Source organism: Phalacrocorax carbo, chromosome 10 (genome assembly GCF_963921805.1).
Source record: "Phalacrocorax carbo chromosome 10, bPhaCar2.1, whole genome shotgun sequence".
NCBI lineage: Eukaryota > Metazoa > Chordata > Aves > Suliformes > Phalacrocoracidae > Phalacrocorax > Phalacrocorax carbo.
In genome coordinates this window covers 17,103,272-17,123,162 of record NC_087522.1, presented here as the reverse complement: position 1 = coordinate 17,123,162, position 19,891 = coordinate 17,103,272, and the positions used below count along the sequence as shown (strand labels likewise).

At 55.9% G+C, this 19,891-nt stretch overlaps 2 protein-coding genes across 5 annotated transcripts in view; one reads left to right on the top strand and one right to left on the bottom strand.

Annotated features, from left to right (window-relative positions):
• Window positions 1-365: 365 nt before the first annotated feature.
• Window positions 366-9,016, bottom strand: UBALD1 (UBA like domain containing 1). The gene is made up of 3 exons (XM_064462061.1): window positions 8,678-9,016; window positions 2,598-2,657; window positions 366-1,509 (listed from the first exon to the last, which is right to left on the bottom strand). The coding sequence occupies exons 1-3, from the start codon at window positions 8,783-8,785 to the stop codon at window positions 1,189-1,191; spliced, it is 489 nt and encodes a 162-aa protein (XP_064318131.1). The 5' UTR covers window positions 8,786-9,016; the 3' UTR covers window positions 366-1,188.
• A 5,666-nt stretch (window positions 9,017-14,682) lies between these two features.
• The window catches only part of MGRN1 (mahogunin ring finger 1), a 54,399-nt gene continuing 49,190 nt past the window's right edge, over window positions 14,683-19,891 (top strand). For 2 of the 4 annotated variants that reach the window (XM_064462052.1, XM_064462054.1), the window contains exon 1: window positions 14,683-14,881. In XM_064462052.1, coding sequence (XP_064318122.1) covers window positions 14,794-14,881 — 88 coding nt within the window. In that variant the 5' untranslated portion in view covers window positions 14,683-14,793. The remainder of the gene's footprint in view (window positions 14,882-19,891) is intronic. The other 2 variants (XM_064462053.1, XM_064462056.1) reach the window with 1 other exon arrangement.

Here is a 19,891-nt window from a genome sequence, read left to right as displayed (position 1 = left end):
CCCAGGACCTATGGATGTCACACAGGGAGGCTGAGGGTTCCCTGCAGGCCTGCCATCAGCTGGCCCCTGCTCCTGGTGGGATCTCACACCCACAGGCGATGTGGTGGCGCAGCAGGCAGAGCCAAGCTGGCTTCTGCTGAGGCTGAGTCCTGGCATGCACTTGCCCAAAGCCAGTGGCTGGCAGCCACTGCATGGCTGGGATGAGGTGTTTGGAGCAGCACACATACAGTGGAGAGGTGGCCAGCCCCAGCTTGGAGGCATGGCATACTCAGGGCCACCTGGAGAGGGGATCCTGCAACAGCTCAGGCCCAGGTCAGCCTTCCCCTGCACCCCACCACTGCTGCAAACGAAGCAAAGACACTGGGTTCAAAGCAGAACAGCATGTATTGCAAGCGGCTGCAGCGTGTCCAGAGAGACTTCCAGCCGCCAGGAGAAAAGAACAGAGGGGTTAAAAACAATCCCAGTCTCTAGGGTTACACTGTGTCATGCAAACAGCCCCAGGGCAATCCCCATCCTAGGAGGGCAAGGGAAGGGTGTGCTGGCCCAGCCGGGCCACCCATGGCTCACCCCGTGAGCCTCCCCATCACCAGGGCTGGGCGAGGGGCCAGGTACCTCCCCAGGAGCCAGCATCCCCCAGCCCTGCTCACCAGCGAGCACGGCACATGTGGGGTGGAGGCTGCAGCCAAGCAGGAACAGTCCTTGCTCTCCACCAAGTGAGACCCTTATAAAAAAGATGTGTGGGGTGTCTCACCCCACCCAGGTGAGTGGGGCTGAGGGAGGGGAGGAAATATTCAGGCACAACCATTCTGCCTGGTGGGGTGGCCCAGGGGACCTTGAAGAAGGGACCTCCTCTGTAAATGTCACTTGCATGCAAACTCCGGTGTCCCAAGAGAGGAGGGGGTGCTCCCTCCCTAAAAGCCCAGCAGCGGCCAGGTCCCAGGCAGAGGCCAGCACCGGTGGCATGTCCCACGTAGCCTCCTGCTGTCTCTGGGGATCTCTGTTCAGCTCAAGGACAAGTAAAAACTACTTCAAACCAAACCCATGCAAGGCAGCTATTTGCTCATGTGTCTTGGTGCCTGCCAGATGCCCTGGCAGCAGAGTTCCTCTCCTCTTTGGGGAGAGGGGGGTGGGGGGAAAAAAAATATTTATATGCAGGGGTCCCTGCTGTGTTTGCTCTCTGCTGCAGCCTCATCTCTCTGCCTCCATGGTCACGTTGGCCTTCTGTTCTGCTGTGGCCTGCTGCGAGACAGCAGCTGGCCAACCCGCAGGCTGCACCGGCGGGGCCGGAGTCCACATGCTCTGCTGCTGGCCAGGGGGCGAAGCTGTGGGCCAGGCTGGGTTGAAGGCCCCGTGCTGGGGCAGCGGTGGGGCCGGGGGCGGTGGGGAAGTTGCCATGGAGGCCACAGGGCTGCTGCTGTTGAAGCTCTCGGAGGCCTTGAGGCGGGAGAACATGGTGAGGGCGTCAGGGAAGTTGGGTGGCGTGGCCGGCGTGTTGGCGGGAGTGCACATCTGCGAGAAGGAGACACAGGGTCAGGTGGGGGGTGTGTGTGTGTCTTTACCTTCTTCCTCCCACCAGAGCCCAGCACAAAAGCCCTCCACCCCCACCGCTGCAGCACAAGGAGCTCCTGGACCTGCATTCTGCTGGCAATGCTGCCTGCAAGCAGCAGTTATTTAAGGCTCTGAAGACTAATGCTGTGGTGAGAGCCCAGACAGGACCCTGCTGTGCCTGCTCCTGTGCCCAGCCAAGTCAGGGACTGCCTCTACTCTACGACCTGCTGGTACCATCCTGGGCCTGCAGCTTTCTGGCTTGGCGGGTGCAAGCCTCAGGCTCAGCTCCCACCCCCCCCAGGAGACCAGGCGTGCTCAGGCCCTGCCAGGCACTTGCTCTACACGCTTACAGCACGCTCCAAATCCCCAACTGTCCCGGAGAGTCAAATGAGGCCACGGCAGAAAACAAATCCCTAAGACACATCTGCCAGGCAGATTATGAGCTGCCACAGCACGAGAATTAAAGGGTCAGAGTTTGGGGACAGCTGGGAGAGCACAGAGGCAGGCAGCAGCCACGCACACACATGCCCTTTTCTGTTTACACACATCCAGATGAGCACACTGTACTAGAGGCACACTCCATTGGGGCAGAGGTTTGTACTCTCAGTTGCTCCAGCAAGCACACAAGGACTCATGCGTGTGGCTGTGCAGTGAGCACATCTCTCTGCAGGTGTTTACACAACCTACAACAGTCCGGTGCTCCAGGCCCCTCCAGGCTCTCTCTGCCATGTTGGGACTGGTCTGGACCACTCACCATGCCCAAAGCATCCTCCATCAGACCATCCCTCTCTGAGGAGCAGCCCCAACCCCTTTGCAGGGTTCTGAGGGTACTCCCAGACCTGCTGTCCCACTGCGTAGGACAGGCTATGTCATCCCCGGCTGCTCTCCAGGAAAACCTTCCTTGGCAAGCAGCTCCAGCAACACCCAGCCAGACCTCTCTGCCTGCACTCCTGGAGCTGTGAGTGAGCTGGGCATCAGCAACAGCCTAAAGCACCCACCAGCTGGTGCTGTGCACCAGGCAAGCACCGGAGAGGTGGGAAAGCACTTACCATCTGATGGTGGTGGCTGTAGGGGATGTTTGTTTCTTGGAAAAAAGCACTGAGAGCAGTCTGAAAAAAAAAAAAAAAGAAAAATGGAAGATGATGTTACCACCAGCACACAAACTGGGCACCCACCTCATCCCTGCACACAATGACAGGGCTTTGTAAGACCCCAAAGATGATCCAAAACAGGCCCCAGGGGGCTGGACCATGCCCACAGCCTCCTTGCCCACACAGGCAAGCACTGTACACAGCTGCTGTCATGTCCCCAGGCAGGGACCCATGCCTGCCATCTGCTTGCACCAAGGCAGGAAGGGATCCCATGTATTTGGGATCACCATGCTCATTGCTGAGAAGCAGCCACTGCTGGAGCGGACCCCGATGGGCATTTCACAACTCACAACCACCATGTGCAGGGAGAGGAGGGAAGCCCAGCGGGAACCGGTTAGACATGTGTCCTTAACAAGACAAAATCACGGTCACCATATTCACGCTGGGAGATCCCTGGGGCTCCAACGGGTAGCCCACCTGATATACCAGAGCATTTCCAATTCTGTCACAGGCAGGGTATGGTTATGACTGACATAATTTTAGGTAGCTTCCAATTCAGACCAGTAATAATCTGGTAAATGTCACATGCCACAGGCATGCAAGGGGTGGGTTGCAGGGAGGGAACACCGGGGACTCAGGCTAGCCAGGAGGGCAGATACCCAGGCCAGGTCTGGGAGGAGTGGAGGCAGTGGGAGCTTTGGGGGTGTGCAGGACTGGGCTGATGCAGGACTGGCAAAGGTGAAGCTGACTCCTGTTCTGTGCCAGGCTTTAGCTGAGTTAGAGCTAGAAAACAATGCTTTGATCAGTTGCAGATCAGTCTTGACAGAAAAGTCTGGATTCAGTTCTAGCTGAAGGAAAAGCCCCCCATCAACCCCATTCAATCCCTTCCCCAGAGGCAGCCTGGCCTGCAGGTCTACAAGTTAGTGCGAGGCATGAGGCTGCAGCCAGGTGCTGCCATACCACTTGAGACTTTGCTCCCTTCCTGCAAGCCAGTGATTGGGGTTACCCCAAGCTGCTAAAGAAAAAAAAACAACAAAAAAAAAGGCAAAACACCCTGAAAGAAGTAGAGGCAGGTTGTACCAAACCCTGCATGAATGCAGCAGACAGTCCTACCACCACACACACTCCTTGTCCCGGTGCCCATAGCCACATGCCCTTGTGTCACACCCAGGGACAGGATAAACAAGTCAGCTCAGTTTACTGGTATGATGGAAACCTATTCTGCCCCAAAACATCCAGGCTGGCAGGCCCTGGAAAGGTGAAGGGGCTGCACTTGCACCACTGGGGAGCTGGTGCCAGCCACTTGCAGCAGGGTTTATGGTTTCCTGGCTAAAGCAGGGTAAACTATCGGCAAGACCAGGTGGCAGCCAGGAACAGCATCTGCAAACAATAATCCAGACCTGGGCAGGGGAAGCAATTGCTGCTGTAGAGTCCGGCAGCTCCCAGACCTCAGGGGGAACATGCAATAGCCAGGCTGGTGAGGGTCTCCACCATGATAGCTGCGTTTCTCTATCAGCGTTTAATAACAGTACCTGAACCCTGCATCCAGCCAGGCTGCAACCATGGGCAGGACACACTGCATTTCAGCAACGGCCATACAGCAGGATGAGGGTCTGTGTCCCCAGAGACCAGCTCTGAAAAGGCTGGCATATGTCTACAAACCAAGGAAATGTCTGATGGAGACACAGACACTTCTGAGGCAGTGACACCCCTGTCACCATGCTACCCTTCGTCCTGGGTGAGGTTCGATGTCAACACCCACAGGGCCTATTGCTCAGACTGAAAGGATTGTGATAAGAAAGGGGGGAAACAGCAAACGGGAAACACAGGCAGAGGTGTGGGCACAGCCAGATACCATAAGCTGATTAAATATGCTCTGTGCCCTTGTTTTCCAAGTGGCCTCATATCTGGGACTGTGCTATTGGCAGACAGGGGCAGAGAAGGTCCATGATGCCCCTGTCCCACCGATCCTCACCAGTGCTGGGATGAAAGCTGTGACCTGAGTGGAGAAGTACTCCACCATCGTAGGCCCCCTTGCCTAAAACACCATGTCTCCTCCCTTCCATCTGCCCCTTTCCAAGCGTGGCATAAGCAACCCCTCTGCTCACCAAGAGGTCCAGCACCCACACCTGTCCAGCTGCAGGGAATGGCTGCCACCTCCCAGGGGACCCAGAACCTGCAGCAGCCCCAACCCAGGCAGGCGAGAGGCCTACACACCCACCCCCTCAGTGGCATGGGGTGCCAGGGCTGCACAGATAACCAAAGCTGCTGATATTGCCTGGTCTCCAGCCGGCATCACAAGTGCTGGGGGCAATCAGTGCAACAGCAAAGCCAATTAAGGCTCCTCTGCTTGAGAAGGAGCCTGAGCCACAGCTGAGCCCCGACCCTGGGCCAAAGGCCCCATCACCTGTGCCGCCCTGGGTGTGAGTGGGAGCAGGGCAGCCCTGCACCCACTGCCTGCCCATACTTGGCAGGCGACCAGGCCACTGCATCCTCCCCAGGATACAAAAACAGGAGCTTCGCAGGAGGTGGATTGCACAGAGATCCTACCAGGGTGCCAAGAGGTGCCAGTAGTGAGCGAGTCGGAGGGAGGATGGCTGCAGGGGCCAGGTGGGGAGATGAATGCAAGGAGACCTGTGTGCTGAGCAGAACAAGCTCAGTCTGGAGGAGCAGGTGCAGCTGCTCAGATGGGACCCCAGGTGCTGTTTGATCCCCTGCCCAAGCTGCACTTGCACCCACCCCCAGCTGCATGTGTGAGCTGCATGTGTGAGCTGCAGCCACTGCCAGCAAAGGGATCCCAGTGCTAGAGAAGCCCTGGGGGCACCGTGCACTTGAGCACAAAGGAAAGGGAATGGGGCTTGATAAAACATAAATAAATCGGAAGAGGAAGTAGAAATCCAACCATGGACACAGTGGGCAGAACCAGATACCTGTTCCTCCTCTTGATCCCCCCACACAACCTCACTACACTAAACAGACACACGACTCTTAACACCTTTTCCTTCCTTTTTCCTGGTGCTTTTTTTAAAGCTAATGTCTTCTTATCCTTCCCAAGCAGGCCCAGGGGCAACCAGGGCAAAACAAAGCCAATTAATAATCTTCTACCTGGGAAGGAGCCTGACCCACTGCTCAGCCCAGCCTGACATGAGGCTCTGCAAACTCTGAAAAGTCTCCTTGGCAGCCTGCTGGGTTCCAGCCATGGTGGAGGTGCCTTGCTGCCCTCCCTAGCTTCTCCCAAAGTGCCAGCACTTGTGGCCCCAAAGGCCGAGTCCAGCCCTCACAGGGAGACACTCCAAATCACCTTCTTCAGTCTGTAAACCTCCCCCTACAATCAGTCATGGCACTGCTCCAGCTAGCTGCTAGAGGGCTGGGCTGGCACTGCGATCCCTGCTGGCACCCACCACGGCTGTCCCTGGAAACATGGCAGAGCTCACGGCACTGGGAGACCTGCAAACTACACCAGATGTGCTGTGAGAAAGCCTGCCCTGGGCCCCTATGAAACAGGACTGGAGTCACATAAAGTGGGAGAGGTGATCCAAATGCTACCCACGAACTGCCCTGCTCCCCAGGGATGGAGGAGATGCAAAATAAATGGCTTCTTTGTCAAGCCCCTGACTACGGTACAGGCTCTGATCAGCTTGCCACGCATCAAAGACAGCTGTATCCCCAACGGTCTCCTGACCTCCCGCCCTGCTTGCTGTCCTGGATCACGTTCCTTGCCCCCAGACAAACTCCTGGCCTGCCAGGGTCAGCAGGAGACCATGCACAGCAGACCCTCTCTGCAGCCCCCAAATCCTCCCCCACCAGCCACAATAGCCCCAGCCCAGCACTAAAGCAGCCCCAGCCCAGGAAAGTGGTCCTGGAACATCAGCATCCCACCAGCCCAAAGCTGTCCTTGTTTCACAGCAGCCTCCCTCTCCCTCCTGCCGGTGACCCAATGCCCCAGGCTCCTGCTCCCTTGTCTGGCTGTGACAAGCAGCAAGCCGGGCATGTGCCCACATAGGAAAGGCCCTAGGCAGGGCAGACAGATGCCAGAGTTCCCCAGCCAGGACAGAGGCACAGAGCTAGGAGAACCTAGCTCCTGCTGTCTTGTCTCCAGGCTGTCTAGCTCACTACAGCTGTTGGGAACACCTCTCCCCATGGTGGTCTACAGGCAGGAGCAACATTCGCAGGGTTTCTCCAACTCACACCACGCTCCTGGAGTGGCACTTTGAATCTGATGAGACTGCAAGTGAAAGCAGTGTAAATTACCAGTGAACTTGCCTGAACTCCACCAATTTATACTCGCTGCAGATACGGCCAGGCAGCAAACAGGTACCACACTAGAATGATAAAAGCCTCAGAATATCACAGGCAAGAGGTGAGAGCACACTGGAGTCAGGAGACAACACCTCCCCAGTGCAGCTCCCCAAAGAAGCCATGCCCAGCAGCCATTTTGCAAAAGGAATTATCTGACCATTGCACCAAAAGTGAGTGGGAACATGGTAACTGCTCATCACAGCACGTTTGTTTACAGCTGAGCTTCCTCTGAGTCATGTGAGTGCCAAGCCGGCAGGAGACGGCTGTTAGTACTTGTGCAACTTGCCAAACGGTGGCAAAGTTCTGCAAAATGCCTTCTGAAAGAAAAGTTAAACTTTTGTCATCCATTCCCAGCTCTTTTACAACACCCACGGAGGTGGTGGAAGTGGATCCCGCCTGTCCCAGAGGGCCACTGTCAAACTGTACTAGTAAACAAAACCCAGAGCATGTCACACATGCAACACATCCACTGCCAACGGCACTCCCGTCAGCAGACCATGGTATTAAACGGGCATGGCAGAGAGGGATGTCGGCTCTGCTTTCCACCCATCCCTGCACACCCAACACCCACCCACTCGCTCCTTGGCCATGCACGGCTTGGCTTTGAACACCTCTTGGCCTCTGATTTAGCATCTGGAAATCCTGTGACTGCACAGTGATGAATTGCCTCTGTGTCTGATCCATCCAACAGCCGTCATGTTACAGAATAACCCCCGAATACCATCTAACAGGCCTGCCAGTGGTGCTCGCACCCATCCGGGCCATGCCGCACTGAACAAGAGGTGCCCTAGCCACAGGGATGAATATAAACTGAACCTCCTGCTCTCCAAACTGACTCAGACCTACCTCCTCCTGCATCACAAAACAGGCACTTCAATTACAAAGGTGCCATTAGCCTCAAATCCATCAGCTCCAGACTAGAGAGCTGCTGGGGCTGCAGGAGAAAGAGGAAAAAAAAAAACAAAAAAACAATCCAGCTTAGAAGGAGCTTTGCTTGCTACAGCTGCTGCGCTCCCTGCTTTGCTCCCTGCACTTTAGCTCCGGGGGTTTCTAGAGGAACAGAGCACCCCAAAAGGCTGCCGGGGGGCTCCCCACCCGCAGTCCCGCTCCGCGCATGACGTTAACCCGTGTCGATGTCACAGAGTACCCTGCCCGCGAGCAAGAGAAAAAAAGGCATCCGGAGCCAGAAGAGCTTTGACCTACAAAGTCTCCTCTCCCACGGCTGCCTGAGGACCAGACCCCCCCCCAGGCGAGGACATAGGAAAGGCAAGGCTGGGGTTTTCCATCCCACGGCCACGCGAGAAGGCTGGGGCTGGGGGGTGGGGGTGCAGGGAGGAGCGCTGGTCGGAGCCCGCGGGGGGGAGGGTTCCACAGTCCGGAGTGGGGCCCGGGCGGGCTACGGACCCTCGCTCTGTCCCCACCCGCGTTCCCTGGCCCCCTTTCCCCGCATCCCGCGCAGAGCCCACGCTGGCTGAGCCCTCGGGGCGGGCAGGAAGCGCGCCCCACGCGGGGGCACAGCGCGGCCCACGCCACGCGCCAACAGCCACGCGCCCCACGCCGACACGCGTGGCGCGAGGGGGGTGGGAGAAAGGAGGGGTGGGAGGGCGTGCAGCGGCGTGTCCCGCAGGGCCGGGAGCGCCCCACACTCACCGCGTTCGCCCAAACCCACCCGGCTGTCCCCACCCCCACCCCACGCGGGGACCCGCTCAGAGTTACCCGTACCGGGGCGGCGGCCTCACCTCGAACTGCCAATGGGCCGCCTGCAGTAGCTGCTTGGCCTGGTCGGCGGCGCACCCGGCCGCCAGCACGAACTGGTTGATCATCACCTGGTGCTTGAGCTCGTCCATAGCGGCCCCGCCGACGGGCCCGGCCCAGCCCGCCCTGCCGCGCCGCCCCTCCGCCCTCACGGCGCCGCCACCATGGCGGAGCCGGCGCGGCTCACGCCAATGTTTACTGGGCACTGACTCACGGCGCCCGGCGAGCCCCGCCGACGGCCGCCCGGGGCGGGGCGCGGCGAGGCGGGACGCAGCGTGCCTCTGGGAAATGGAGTTCCCGCCGGCCCCGTCGCCGCGCCGCCTCTGCTCCGCCGGGACTACAACTCCAGACAAGCCCCGCTTTGTTTGCGGAGCGGCCGCCGGGCGCCGGCGCGCTTTGAGTGACGAGCCAAGCCGGCCAACCGCCGCCCGATGCTTGGTAGTACCTGACCGTATATGGTCAACAACGCCGCTGCCCCCAATCAGAGAGCGGCGGGGGCGGGACGGGGCTGGGGCGGGGCGGGTCACGTGGGCGAACGGGGGGGTGCGGGCGGTGTTTACAGTCGGCCGCGTGCGGTTTCCTGTTGACGTGCGGGGTGGGGGCGCGCGCGCGGTAACGGCCGTGGCGGAGCCGCTGCTACCGCCGCCCTTTGGCCCCGTGTCCAATGCGGCCTGGTCCGCGGGGAGTATTAACTGGGTGGTGGCTTGGGGGCGTCCTGTGTGCGTCCTGCGGTGCCCCCCCCTTCCCCCCCCGCCTTGCGGGGGCCTGTTGAGGCCCTTGGGATTGCAGCTGCCTCAGGCCGGTGCTGCTGCCGCCTCTCAGCCTCGGGGCTTGAGGTGGGGGGAGGGGACGGGAAGAACGCGGCCCCTCGGCCCTGGGCTTCCCGACAGCGCCGGTAAAGGATGGGGTTTCCCCAGTTATCTCCCTGCAGGCCCGCTCCCGTTAACTGCAGTCTGCAATGCGTCCCCATGCCCCGCCGACACAGCTACCAGGATGTAAAAGCAGAGCCAGCAACGGGGGAATGTTCTGGAAGGTGCCAGGGGGTTCCCAGAGGCATGAAAGGATCCTTTGAGAGCAGGGTATTGCCATAGCAGATGGAAGCATGCAGCCAGGCAGGCGCTGCTGGGCTGCTCGGCAGCGCCTGGGGGACACACAATGGTGTTGCTAAGTACCAGGAAACGATAAGCAGGCATGGACATGCGGTTGAGTGGCTGGGAGGTAATAAAGCAAGGGAAAAACGGGGAGACGAAGGGAACCACTGGCTCTGTAGGGCTTGGGAAGGCCCCCTGGCCTCCTCCACCTTTCCTGAGCGATTCTGGGCTCTTTCCTGCAATTTGTGTTGGGGCTTAACCTTGCCGTGAGCAGTTTGTTGCTAACACCTCTGACCCTGCCTGGCGTTTTGTGTATGGCTGCAGATATTTCTGAGCTGTGAGGATTAATGGCTGAAGCTCAGGCAGGTCACACGTTTGACCTGAGGGGTTTGCAACCACTGCTGCTGAGACACGAATTGCCCCAGTATTGTCTAAATCTGACCACCTGGTAACTGTCTTCCAGGTCTCCTTTATCAACCATTTTCCATGTCTCCTTTAGTAACCATGCAAAGTACTCCAGGCCTTGGAGGATGCCAGGGCCAAGGGGATTCCTCCTTCTTGTATGTAAGTCACTCCCCAAATCAGAGCAAGAGCGCAGTCATATGATGGTGGCAGTGGGATGCATCAAGAGGGGACTGGTCTTTTTTACAAGGTGAAGGCAACCCCAAGGGGGAAGCAACAAGAGGAGACCTGTAGTCAGCAAGGTATAAATACAGCTGGGAGAATAAATCTCCTGAAGGATTATTTTAATCAGAACCAGACATTTTTAGAAACCTTACAGTCTGATTTTTTAAGAGGGAAGGGTTGGCCCTGGCCCAGCAGGGCTTTCAGGGAGGGTTGCAAGCCCTTTGGAGCAGGGCAGTGTTTAGGGAGGCAAAGTTCATGGGCTCGCCACTACTTCTGGTGAGGAGTAACTCCACATGTAGTCTCCAGGGCTCCTGAACCTGGTTGTTTTACTAGTACCCAATAAACAGAGTGAGTGACAGGTCCAGGGAGGGGACAGCTGAGACAAACCAACTTGCTTTGCTAGGTAATAAACCCCTGAGCAGCTGGACTTTGGATGAGCTGCTCCAGTGAGTGGAAGGTTTGCAGGCAAATACACTTCCTTGTTTACATGGGTGTGCTCACAGCTGCCTCCCCATCAGAGATGTCCAAGGAGACTCCTGAAGGGCAGGTCATGGGAGCTGGAGAAATGTGTATGAAATGGGTCCAGTTTCAAAACTCCTTTTTCCTCCACATTTTGCAGGAAGGCGCAATATAGTGGATGCCAGCTGGGTCTGGGACATAGTGACATGACTTGTGGTGACAGTGAGCATGCAGATGAGCAGTAGGGAGCCTTGAGAGTGGGCAGAGGAGGTGGGCTCGCAGCAAAAGGATCCCTCCTCTGTCCATGCTGCTCCTCTCCAGGTTGTGTTGGAGAATGGCTCCAGGCTCACCTTTTCCTGGATGGATTTTGCCCAGCAGGAAAGAAAGCCAAGCTGGAAGGCAGCAGAGGAGCTGAGGCCTCCTCACCATCCCTGGAGCTCTGCAGGGTCCTGGGGGGAGGAGTCCTGGCCCATTTTTGTCCTGGTCCTCCCCAACTTGGCTGCTGTCACTCCACACGATGTCACCTGGGGTTTCAGGCTCCCTTGTACTTTGTGGGAATGTTTTCACCCCTTTGGGGGATGTCAGGGAGGACCTCTCACCTTCGTGGCTTTTCTCCCTTTCCATCTTCAGCATGGTGCAGGGCCCAGGGCTAGCAGCACCACACTGAGGGGGAAATATGGGCTTGGGAGCCTGGAGACGAAGGGTAAGGGTGCAAAACACATGCCTGGTGGCACTACCAGAGTTTGTGGGACTATTGTCCCTTCTTGCAGCCACCATGATGCCACAGGCTGGGGGGCTGCAGCTCCTCTGGCCCATGGGACGTGGCTCTGGTGCTGCTGGGTCCCCACATGCATGCTGCCAGGGCAGCCCGGCTCCCTGCCCTGCTGCTGGCAGCAGCTCCATCCCCAAGTTGCCCGCTCTCCTTCCCCTGTGCTGCTGGCAGTGGCTCCTGCCATGGATGGAGGAGGCAAATGGTGCAATATCCTGCCTTTGTGTGTGCCAGTGCCTGTATCTCCTAGGGCCAGCGTAAAGGCACTGCTGCCTGTTGGAGGTGCTGCCCTTCAGCTCTGCTCGCTCTGGGCCCTGGGGTTTGGAGCGGAAGGGCTGAGCCTGTCCCTGGCACGCTGCTGCTATTGTAATTGTCTGTCACATACATTTCACTGAGCAGGGCCCTGGAGGAGATACTCTCCAGCAAAGGACCCTGCCCTCCCAGATGACAATAACCCCCCTGGGGGACCGACTGCTTTCTCCAAGCTCCAGAGAGCTGCACAGCCCAGGGAGGGACCTTCCCACTGGTGGAGGTTTTGCACAAACAAAAACCTCCCAACACAGCCACTTCCCTGGGCGGCCCTGGAGCTTGCCAGTGCCAGCGCCTGGCTGCTTGTTGGGACAACAGTTCTCCCCTTAGCTTCCCCAATTAACCCATAGGGTGCCTGCATCCCGGTTAGTGGCACAGGTGGCTGCAGAAGGAAGTTGGCTGGTTCTGTCCCCAAAAAAGCTCAGGGAGCAGTTGCCTGCCAAAGGGGATGGAGCCCAGGGGCCTCCTTGGACTGGGCAAAGGCAGGATGCTCTTGGTGCTCAGGACATGGGAGGGAAGGGAGAGGGACCCGCATCTTCTGTCCCTGTGCAAATCCCCCTCCTTGCCTGTTACGAACACAGCTCTACTTTACTCCCCTGCTTGCAGACAGCCAGCTGCCAGTTGGCCACTGGTTCCCAGCATGGCACAGGGAGATGGAGTTGCTGAGCCTTGCCTGTGCTGAGCCCCAAGTTGGCTGCTGGCGTGCAGGATGAGGCTTATGGAGGGTTATGGATTCACCTAGCTTCATCTGGGGCTCCTGGTGACACCATGAGCTGTTCGCATCAGCCCGCTGCTGCCAGGGCACTGCCCAGGCACCTGTTGCCAGCACCAAGGAGCATATCTGAGCTCCCTGTGCAGGCAGGGAGCAGCCAGGACATGCTCTGGGGCAGCACACATGGGCTGGGCATTGCTTTGCTGCTCAGCAGAATCCATTCCTCCCTCTGTGTGCAAGTTCTGTCACGAGAAACTCTTGTGTGGAGAGGCTGGTTGAACAAGAGGCACCACTGCTCTGGGTGCCAGCAGGATCTTGGGGGACACAGCAGGTAGCGCCCAGGCATGGTTATTGCCGTATGGCAGAGCCCAGGTCTCCCTTGTGCCAGGTGCAGGGTACCTGGCTCTCGTGGTTTGCTAGTAGCACGTGGCTGTTGCTAGTTCCCTGCCTTTTCCCTGTCCTTCCCAGCCCTGTCAAGCCATGGTAAGCAGCAGAGCAAGGTCTGGTACTCCTCTGCCCTCACCTGTCCAGTACCTGTTCCGCCCACAGCCCATGCCCCATATGGCCCCACCAGCGCAGAGCTGCTGTACTCGGGGTGGCCACAACAACTGCAAGGGTAATAACTAGCCGGAAGCACATTTTCCCATGGGTTTGTTTGCTTATTCCTGCTGGGCGTGTTTTAATTTGTGTTCATGGCCAGCAAATTCCACCCACCACCCGCTCACTATCATAAAATCCTCCCGTGCCGGCAAGCTTGGCGCTCTGCCACATCCTGTCTCCCTGCACCCCAGCCCTCTTCCCATGCCAGTCTCCTTGTCCCAAAGCCAATTTAAGAGATATTGCATGTGCCACCTCAGCTCCTTCATGTGTCCTGGGCATCCCCAGCTCCACTGCTGGGAATTTGGGTCCCCAGTTCCTTTGCAGTGTGAGCCTGTCAGTAGTACATGTGCAGGAAGATGCTTCCCTTAAAAAGCCAAGTCTGGAGGCTCTTCTCTGCACCTTTGCAAGACCTCAGTGCCAGAGGTGACAGGGCTCAGTGTTGGGATGTTGGTAGAGGCTCTTTCATGCCACTTCCTCCATGCTATCCCCCTGGCTCTCACACCATATATGCAGGACAGCCTTCAGTTATTCCCTGCTCTCATATCTGAACCTCAGCCACCTCCATTCGCTTTCCTGTGTGCATTATCTGCGAGAGGAGGAAGCCAGGGGAGGTTTCCCCTCGTGAATCTCACATAGTCCTGCAGCTGAGGAGGCCAATCATCTTTCTCTCCTGTTAGCAGCAAACCTCAGCCAAGAGCAGGTACCACGTCTGAGAACTGGCCCAGGTAATGAATCCCCATGCCAAACTTCCTGGGAGGTGCATGGCTACCCCAGCTGGCCTGCGTGGTCTGCAGGCTTCATGCCCACCCCCATCCCAGCAGGGACCAGTCATGCCTGGGGGGATGCACACCAGTGCCACGTCCTGGTCCCCAGCAACCAGCAGGAAAGGAGGCTGGTGGGAATGATTTTGGTGTTGCTGCATGTAGTTCTTCTGAAAAACAGCTACCAGCAGGTTAATCATTCCCTGGGCTGAGCAAAACAGCCTGCTGGGACTGAGCTGTCCCGACCGGGCACCCTCAGCATAATTCCTTCTCCCCGCTTTGCCTTTGCACCTTTTGCAAGGTGCATCCCTGTGCAGGGTGTGTCCCTGCGCATCCTCCCTGCCCATCCCTGTGCACAGTGTGTCCCTGTGGATCCTCCCTGTACATCCCCTCCACGCATCCCTGTGCAAGCTCCCCCACCCGAGGCGAACCGCGGGTGTCCTCCTCTCCCCCCTCCCCGTGCCGCCGCCGCCTCGCCCGGGGCGGCGCCCGCCAGCGCCCCCTGCCGGCAGAGCGCACGCCGCGCCCCGGGGGGGCAGGACGCGGGGCGCACGCCTCGCCGCTTGTGTCCTCCCTCTCCACCCCCCTCCGCCGCACCGCTGTTGGTAGGTGCCGCCGCGGTGCCTGATGGGAATTGTAGTCGCGGGGCGGGCGGACTCGCTCTCCCGGCGTGCCCCGCGCCGCCGCCGCCGTGGGTGCGGGTGCGGGCCGCTCATCGCCGCGCTGCTCCGCTCCGCGTCCTCCGGCCCGCCCTGTCCTGCCCACGGTCGCCATGGGCTCCCTGCTCAGCCGGCGCATCGCGGGCGTGGAGGACATCGACATCCAGGCCAACTCGGCCTACCGCTACCCGCCCAAGTCCGGTGAGGGCCGCGGGGCTCTCCCCTCAGCGTCGGGGACGGGGAAGGGGGACGGGCCTTGGCCCGGCCCGGTGCCCCTGGGGAGGGGGACAGGTGCCGCGGAGGACGGTCCCGGGGCGGCCGGGCCGCGGGGTCCCCGGGGGAAGGGGCCGTGGGGGTACCCGGGGCCGAGCGGGGCTGGGGCTGGCCCTGGCCCTGGCCCTGGCCTTGGCCCCGGCTCTGCTTAGGGCCCTGCCTGCCCGCCTCCGGGGCTTCCCTGGCGGAGAGCGCCGGTGGATCTCCCTTCCCGGGCTACACCTGTGCTGTAAGGCCGTCTCGATGCCCTGTTTGGCCGAAGCGTAGGGATGCAGGAGGGCTGTGTGCCCTGAATCTAACGCTTAAGTCATCTGCCCGTCCATCTGCCCGTGTCCGTGGCCACCCAGTTCGGTCGCTGCCCTTGGGTCCTGGTGGGTGGTGGTAGGTGAGCAAGGCTTCACTTCTCCGCTCCGGAAACGTGGCTGCAGCGAGTTGGCCGTCTGCGGCAAGTGGGGCATCTCCTGCTGGTGAAGAGGAAGGGATGGCAGAGTTCTGTGGGGATGCGGAAGGAAAACGGGATCTGGTGGAATACAGGAAATAAAAATTCCCACATGACAATCTTCTTTAACTCCTTAAAATGGCAGTAGTTCTCACTTTTGAGCCATTGGACTAACATGGCCTACATGGGTGTTTGTTTCCCAAAGGGAAATGTTCTGAAAACTTCAGAGAGTTGTCAGCAGTGCCACTTCTGTGAAGTTGGGATGAGCCTGTGACTCACCGTGTCTTAGAGTGGCTTTTGAGATTGGCCTGGTTTAACTTGTTAAAAACACTTTATTTATTCTTTTCACAAAACAAGTCATCTGGGAAGTTCAGATGCTCTTTTCTCCTAGAGCATCCATTCGCTTACATATTTTTCTTTCTGTTCTGCTAGGGCTTTTCCAGGCAGGCTAAAGCATTTGCAGAGCAGGATTTGGGATCACTCTTGGATCCAGGTTCAGCGTAGCTTTTTTTTGTTAAGAGACTCGAGTTCTGCGTGTGTCCGATGACTTGCTGGCTATAACATCCTCAGGGCTGTCTGATGGAGGGAGCTAGGTCCTCCTGTTTTGTTTGGAGCGGTGCAAGATCTTCTCAAATGGAGTCCTGTCATCGTTGCACCTTGTCTTGTTGCAGGTTATCTTGAGCAAGAATGGTGGTGTAGAGGAGATGGAAGTGGGAAACCTGCCCAGAAAAATTCTTCAGCTGTGTTGGCCCTCTTAGAAAATCTAACCTTTTTTAGGGGGGTGGGAACTAGTTTCTTGGACAGCTAGGAAAGGCAAATGTCACTGTTAGATTACAGCAGGACCCTGTGTGTGCCTGGGGTGGCTAGGGGGCTTTCCTAGTGTGGGAGACTGGGTGGATGTGAGCTGCCTGCTAAGCCATAGCTATGGTACCATGGGCCCTGCGGCAATTTTCTTACAGCCTAAAGGTTGCACCTGATTTCTCTTGACACATGGACAAGATTTTAGGTATGAACCAGATTAAATATAACCACTGTATGCAATAAACATTAAACTGCTTCTTTCAAATCATCATCCTGTTGTTTCTGTACTGTTATAATTGCCCAAACTAGAATTTAACAGTGTGTTGGGTTTTAGCCAATGTGCTTGCCAAAGTGACCCCATCACACACGTGAGGTTGGGTGTGTATGTTCACATGCACCCTGAAAGGAGTCTGTTAACCTAGATGTTGCCAAAGAGCACTCCATGCATGGTACCTCCCTTGTAAAACTGCACAGCTAGTGCTTTCAAGCAGCTGATTTAAAGAAAAATATTGGTATTTGCTTTAAAGGTGCTGGATACAATTAGATGCTTGTTAATTAATTTTCTGTTGCACTTGCTTGTGAAAGCATACTTGCTTTAGGCTAGACCTTTCACTTCGCTTTCTTCAGGTTTATCTAAGAAGGGTCCTCTTGACTTCGGGAAGGGAGAAGAGCTGTTCAAGCTCAAGATCATTCTAGGCATAAGAAGAGGTTGTGAACACTTCTAAGGTGGAGACTCAAGGAAGGTTACTAAACACCAGAACAGTAAGGGCTGTTAGGATGGCAATCCTCCCTCCCTTCTTCAGGTGGAGCATGTTCAGAGGGATGCTGTCCCTTCTGGTCCTACGGTCCTAAGTGTTTGTCTTGGGGCTGGAAAGATTGACTATGACTGGTACAAAACCTGACAGTGAAGACAACTGGAAGGAGTGTGTATGCTTTTATTTTATTTCAGGAAGCAAGCTGGAAGTAGTACAAAAGGTTCTTAGGCTAAATGGTTGCTAATTATTTCTAACTTGACACCATTGCTGTGAGGCCTGTACTGCTACTGACTGCCTGACTGGAAGAAGTCAGTTTTCAGTTGGCTGTGTTAGATGTTTAAATGTGTGCACTGGAGTGTTAGCCTGACATGCAGGCAGTCTTCTGGCTGCTCAGAGATTACCCCTGAAAGGCTGGAAGATGTGGTGAGAGAGTGCTACCTGAGGTTACCCATCTGCTGGAGTCTTGTGCAGCACTGACGGCTGTCTGTCACCTTTTATGTACTTTCCCTCCGAGTCTCTGGTTTAAGCAGGTCTTGACTTACTGCAAGTGTCTGGGCAAGCTGCTGCAGCTCTGGTCAGCTGCCATCCATGGTCGGCATCGGTTTCAAGGATATGTGTTTGTGTTCTGAAAAAATACACCACCTCACAAGGACATGTTGTGTGAGAAAATAAACACAAAATATGGGTATTCTGACTAATTTAAGCGGTATGTCAGCCTGCCTGTGAAAAGAAACATGGTTACTTTACCAGGTCGTACCAAGTGACAGCACCTTGTTGAGTCACAGCTGATTGCAAATGCAGTGGTGAATGCTTGTTTATTGACTTTTGATGTGGTTATTGCTGGGTCAGTCATGTGCTTTGTGGAGGATTGAGCAGGTTGTTGTGGAATCCACCTTGGTCCTTATGAGCCAGAGTCCTTAATGAGACATTCACAGGTTAACAGCTTTGTTGCAACTGGTATACAGTTCTGTAGTTAAAAATCCTCTGAAAATGCCTTGCTTATTCACCCGAGGCTCTGGGTGTGGATCATCTGCGTTTCCCCTCCTGCATCTGGGGAGCTGAGGCTGCTGAAATGCTGCAAGGTGACATCCAATTCCCTTCTCTAATCCCTCTTCACTGGTACCTTTTGACTTTTCGTGCTTGCTTTATGGAAACTGTGCTGGCATGGCGGATGCCAGTTGGAAGGGGGTTGGAGAAAGGCCCCATCTGTACAGAAGAATTAGTGTCCCCATGAAACGGGCTAAAAATGGGTAATCGCAAGGAACAGTCAGGATCTTCACTGTGCTTTTGTGCTTGAAGCAGTAAAACAATCCATGTTCTTGCATGCAGTCTCATGATGCCCTTATTGCTTTAGCAACCAGCGAGCAATGCACCAGTGTTTTCCGCAGCTCCTTCGTCAGCTCATCTCTTGTTCCAGTGAGCTCATCTGCAGTGTGGAGTGGGGCAGGGAGCACGTGCCCTTGAGACAGCTTTTCTCCTCTGGAGTAGGCTCTTGAAAGAGAATTCCGTGAACATTTTTGGGAGAGTTAAAAAAGGAGGCAGATTACTCCTCTCTGAAGCTGAACTGCTTTGTTGTTTGGGAGTGACGCTTTAATCAAAGAAAGGGCAGTTTTAAAAAGGAGAAGAGTACCCGGAGTTGCACCCAGTCCATCACTTTGTTCTCAGCTCATAAGCCACGTGTACTAAGAGAGTGTCAAGACAGAAATACGTTCCTGTATTTCACACATAGCTTTCATTCGTCACTGTCTCCGCAAAGCACAGCGGAGTGGTTGTCTCCATTACTCCTGCTGTAGTTCTATAGGGGTTTGACCCCAACCCTGCTGAACCACCACGTTCCGTTGACGGGAGCATCTCCTTCCTGCCTGTTCCCCAGCTACTCAGGAGCACCAGACTGAAGCACTCATGAGTCAAAAGCAGTTGCTTTTGCTGCTTGTTTGTTGCTGGATTATATTTTACCGAGCTCAGAGCCCCATTCTTGTTCACTACGCGATCACTTTTGGTGGCCCAACAGGTATGGGCAATGAGGAGGGTGAGATGGCTTCATCCAGCTGTGGTGCTTGTTCAGGCTCAGGCTATGTCTAGGACTGTGCTGTCAGTCCGTCCCTTGGCATTCTGTGGTGGTGAATGTCTGGCTGAATAGTTAAGAAGGACTCAATTTTTATGACTTTTAATTCTAATAATGGTGAAGCCTGGACTGACGTCTAATTGCTTTTTGTTAATGAACATTGTACGATACAACCCTTGTCTCGATGGAGCTATGATTGTGTTGTCAACTCCATGCTCTTGGCCATTGTAGCGTATTTTGCCCTCTGCCAGCGTGTCACTCAGGCATCACATCCATGCATTGGGTTTGCATGGGCACCAGATTAGGACGCTGGGTTAGGTGGAAGTAATTATTACTGGAGCAGTGTGGTGCTTAATGCTAGTACATTTATGATGATAAAACCCCACCACCACATTGGACTAAAAGTTAAGTAGTTTGGTGTCATTTGATGCCTTGGAGAAGCCTTGGGTTCCAGTTTGGTTTTGCGTGGGACAAAATAATGAGTCAGACTTGGCCATTCTGGGTGTCCCAGTGGTGTTTTTCCAGCCATTGTGAAGTTTTCCACCACAACAATTTCTCTTACAACCATTGTTTGTACTTCATCTACCTTAGCAGTGTCACCCATTTGTGTTCTCTTTTATCTAATGCTCTCCTATGTTTTGTGCTGATCTACTCTGGGGAAGTAAAGTCATGTTTTTTCTTTGCTCTGGCATTTTTCTCATATTCCATCCTTGTTTATTTATGTATGATTCTTTCCTTGTAAGTGCTGTGTTTTCCTGGAGGATTTCTGTTTTTAGCAGTTCTTTGGAGGGTTAATCAAAAGAATTTTTTGCTTTTATTTTTTTCCTGCCGAAGAGGATGGTGCTTAGCACATCCCTCTTGTGTCCATAGCTACAGAG

Bases quoted from the DNA above. Each gene is read 5' to 3' on its own strand.
- UBALD1 (XM_064462061.1), bottom strand. From the start codon at position 8,785: ATGGACGAGCTCAAGCACCAGGTGATGATCAACCAGTTCGTGCTGGCG. The intron at 2,658-8,677 runs GTGAGGCCGCCG...TTTTTTTTTCAG, and splicing joins CGGCCCATTGGCAGTTCGAG to ACTGCTCTCAGTGCTTTTTT. The intron at 1,510-2,597 runs GTAAGTGCTTTC...TCCTTCTCGCAG, and splicing joins ACAGCCACCACCATCAGATG to ATGTGCACTCCCGCCAACAC.